Source organism: Manacus vitellinus, unplaced genomic scaffold, assembly GCF_001715985.3.
Source record: "Manacus vitellinus isolate BGI_N305 unplaced genomic scaffold, ASM171598v3 scaffold_64_pilon, whole genome shotgun sequence".
Classification (NCBI taxonomy): Eukaryota; Metazoa; Chordata; class Aves; order Passeriformes; family Pipridae; genus Manacus; species Manacus vitellinus.
In genome coordinates this window covers 2,994,555-2,998,018 of record NW_021940718.1, presented here as the reverse complement: position 1 = coordinate 2,998,018, position 3,464 = coordinate 2,994,555, and the positions used below count along the sequence as shown (strand labels likewise).

Sequence of the window (3,464 nt, the reverse complement as noted above, 5' to 3'; positions counted from 1 at the left end):
GCAGGGCCTAAAGGGGCTCCAGGAGAGCTGGAGAGGGACTGGGGACAAGGGATGGAGGGACAGGACAAGGGGAATGGCTTCCCAGTGCCAGAGGGCAGGGTGAGAGGGGATATTGGGAAGGAATTGTTGGCTGTGAGGGTGGGGAGGGGCTGTCCCAGTTTTCCCAGAGCAGCTGTGGCTGCCCCTGGATCCCTGGAGGTGTCCAAGGCCAGGTTGGATGGGGCTTGGAGCCAGCTGGGCCAGTGGAAGGTGTCCCTGCCCATGGCAGGGGGGGAAACAAGGTGATCTTTAAGGTCCCTTCCAACCCAAACCATTCTGAGATGATTTTGTGACAACTGCAGGGTTTTGGTTGGGGGCAGGGAGTTCCTTTCTCTGTGTGCAGTAATTCCCATCTTTAGGGGTTGATCTACAGAGAATGTTCTCCAGAGCAGAACAAATATTCTAGCTTGGATCTTACCCCTTCTGCCATTGCACACTTGACCTGGAATAAGCTGCTGTTGCAGAGTTGTTCCCAGGGGATTTGGGTTTATGGAGCTGTGGTTGCACTAATGCTCTGCTGTACTTCTGTTTCTCCCTATAGAAAACACCTTAATGGGCTGTTAGACCTCTGCTGTGCTTTAATCCAGTGTTCCATGATTCCCTGTGCACAGCCAAGGGATTGGATTGGTCATTTTGGAGGATATGTTTATTCTGTAGATCACAGAATCCCAGACTGGTTTGGGCTGGAAGGGACCTTAAAGCCCACCCAGTGCCACCCCCTGCCATGGGCAGGGACACCTTCCACTGGCCCAGGTTGCTCCAAGCCCTGTCCAACCTGGCCTTGGACACTTCCAGGGATGGGGCAGCCACAGCTTCAGTGGTCAGAGACCAAATGATTAGAGGCAGCACAAACTTGGGAATGAGTCCTGCTGGGAAATGGGGAAAGCACTTGGGGGGATGGGCTTGGAAGCAGCAAGTAAGAGCCTTCTCTTTTCTCTTGTGTTAAGGGAAATTGGTTCTTCTGCATGGTCATGTTTGTTAAAGAAATGGAATTGTGCTGAACAACTTCTCTAGTTTGTAGAATCATTTTCTCTGTTAATGGGAGACACAAGTCTCTTTAAGAGCTGCTAATTGCTCAGGTTAAAAAAAACCCCAGGGCCACTTGGTGTCATGAGTGGAATTCAGGCTCTCAGAAGAAAGCCTGAGCTAGTTCTGCTGAAAATGGAACAGATCAGAGACACAACAGCTAAAAACCAGGTTTGCCAAAGCACTTAAAATAACAACTGGCAGTTTCCCTGGGTGTTGTTGGACTTGATGTAGAAATTTCCCAAAAGGACTGAGAGAGCACAGAGAGGCAAAAAGGGCAGTGTTGGGAGTGCAGTTCCTGGGGGGGGTTTTAAAGCCCATGTACAGGACTTCTTGGGGGCTTCAGAGGTGGAGACATGGTGGCCAGGAGTGTGTTAGTGTTGGAATTGGAGCAAGGACATACCTAAGGAGCCACTTGGGCAGGTTCAGGTACAGGTGGACTCCTCTGTGTTGGTGAAGGTTGCCCAGAGGAGTCACCAGAGACGTGGTGTTGGTCATTCATGAGTTTTCTCCATCTTGTGGAAACAGAAGAAGCTCAGACAGGAGGGGTTGTACCCTTCACTCTCAAGTTGTGGAAACCCCACTGTTTTTAGTAGTTTAGTGGGGTGTTACAATTTACAGCATTAAATATTTTGAGGGTGAGAGGGGAAATGTCTCACAGCCAGTTTGTGAGGCTCAGACCTGGATTGGCTGTGTCTGTCCCTGGAGGAGAAGCTTCTGTTCCTCAGGAGGTGCAAATCTTGATGCCAGAAATGGCATGGAGCTGTGCCAGGGAGGTTGGGGTTGGGATGGATCTCAGGGAAAGGTTCTTCCCCCACAGGGTGCTGGGGCACTGCCCAGGCTCCCCAGGGCAGTGGGCACGGCCCCAAGGCTGCCAGAGCTCCAGGAGGGTTTGGACAACGCTCTGAGGGACAGGGTGGGATTGTTGGGGTGTCCTGGGCAGGAATTGGACTTTGATGGTCCTTGTGGGTCCCTTCCAAGTCGGGTTTTTCTAGGATCCTATGGCTCTCTGTAATAATCCTGGAGTTACCAGCTCTCTGAGCAGCTCCTGGCGTGGGGGAGGCTGGTCTGGAGTGGGAGGATTCTGAGGGCTGTGCTGGTGCTGCTGGATCTGTGTGAGTACTGAGGAATCGGGATGGATGCAGACACATCTCCATGGAATTGAGTTGTTTGGAGTGGAAAACAGAAGTTGCCACAGTCTGCAGCATCCAGACAGAAGGGAAGGGCTGGTGGGAGCTCATAGCTGAGGGCTCTGGAGGTAAAGCAGAAGGAGAGAAGGTAAAACAGGAGGGGAGGAAGCTCGTTACCTGTTTTCATTAAACTTTTCAGCAGCTGGAAGATGTTGGGTTTAGCTGGCAGGTGAGAGGAGTGGAAAGAAGTAAGGAAACAGCTCCTGGTGGCTGTCACCTTGCTGGAAAGATCTCCTAGAAGTTTCAGGTGCCCCTTTCAAAGTATCAAAAGTTGAAAGTCTCTTTCCATAGAGGAGTCACCAGCTGAAGGGGAAAGCCTGGAAGCATAAGACCAGCCCATGTGGCTCCTGTTTGGCCCCTGGAGCAGCAGGAGTTAATGTTTCCCGGGATCTGGGAAATGAAAACGAGTGGGTGGATTGAAGGGGGGGTTTCTAGCCCAGACACTGATGGTTCTTGCAATTAAAAACAATCCCAAGCCAAATGGTTGAATTAATCCCAAAGGCAGTGATTAGGAAAGACAGTTATGTGAAAACGGAGCATAGGAGCTGTGGAATGGGAGCATCTGGGCATTTGGGGTCGTGGATGGGCTGGGAGTGGGTCTTAATGTTGTTCTAGTAAATGTGTGCTGTGCCAGCACTTCCAGGAGGGTTCCTAAAGCTCTGGCTGAGGAAGGGCCCTGTAAATCCACGGCCCAGCTGGGACAAAGGGATCGAGGCAGGTAATCTGGGGTGGGGGGACAATCCCTGGGACCTGCTGTGGTGACGTTCTGGGGAGGGGAGCTCGAGGAGGTGATTGAGATCCCTGTGCTCTCAGGGTATCCAGGCTGAGGTGGCTGTGAGATCCCTGTGCTCTCAGGGTCTCCAGGCTGCCGAGGTGGCTGATTGAGATCCCTGTGCTCTCAGGGTATCCAGGCTGAGGTGGCTGATTGAGATCCCTGTGCTCTCAGGGTATCCAGGCTGAGGCGGCTGTGCCTCTGTCAGGCGGAACCAGGTGACGCTGCTGAGCATGAACAGCAGAACTGGGGCGGTGGGACGGGGTGGGCTTTAGAGGTCCCTTCCAACCCAAACCGCTCGGGGGTTCTGTGGAATGACCCTGTGAAATAGAAACTTGAAGATCCGAGGGAAAACGGCGGGAGAAAGGACAATGATTTTATATTTTCTTAACTTCAGTAACTCGGGGAGAAGGAGGGGGGCTGTGCTGGGGCTCGAG

General features: G+C 52.4%; 1 protein-coding gene across 1 annotated transcript in view; it reads left to right on the top strand.

Moving 5' to 3' along the window:
- Positions 1–936: 936 nt before the first annotated feature.
- The window catches only part of LOC103758076 (RNA-binding protein MEX3B), a gene marked incomplete at its 3' end in the record, with an annotated part of 15,327 nt that continues 12,799 nt past the window's right edge, over positions 937–3,464 (top strand). Inside the window, exon 1 of the mRNA XM_029963903.1 lies at positions 937–955. Within this exon, the coding sequence (XP_029819763.1) occupies positions 937–955 (19 nt within the window). The remainder of the gene's footprint in view (positions 956–3,464) is intronic.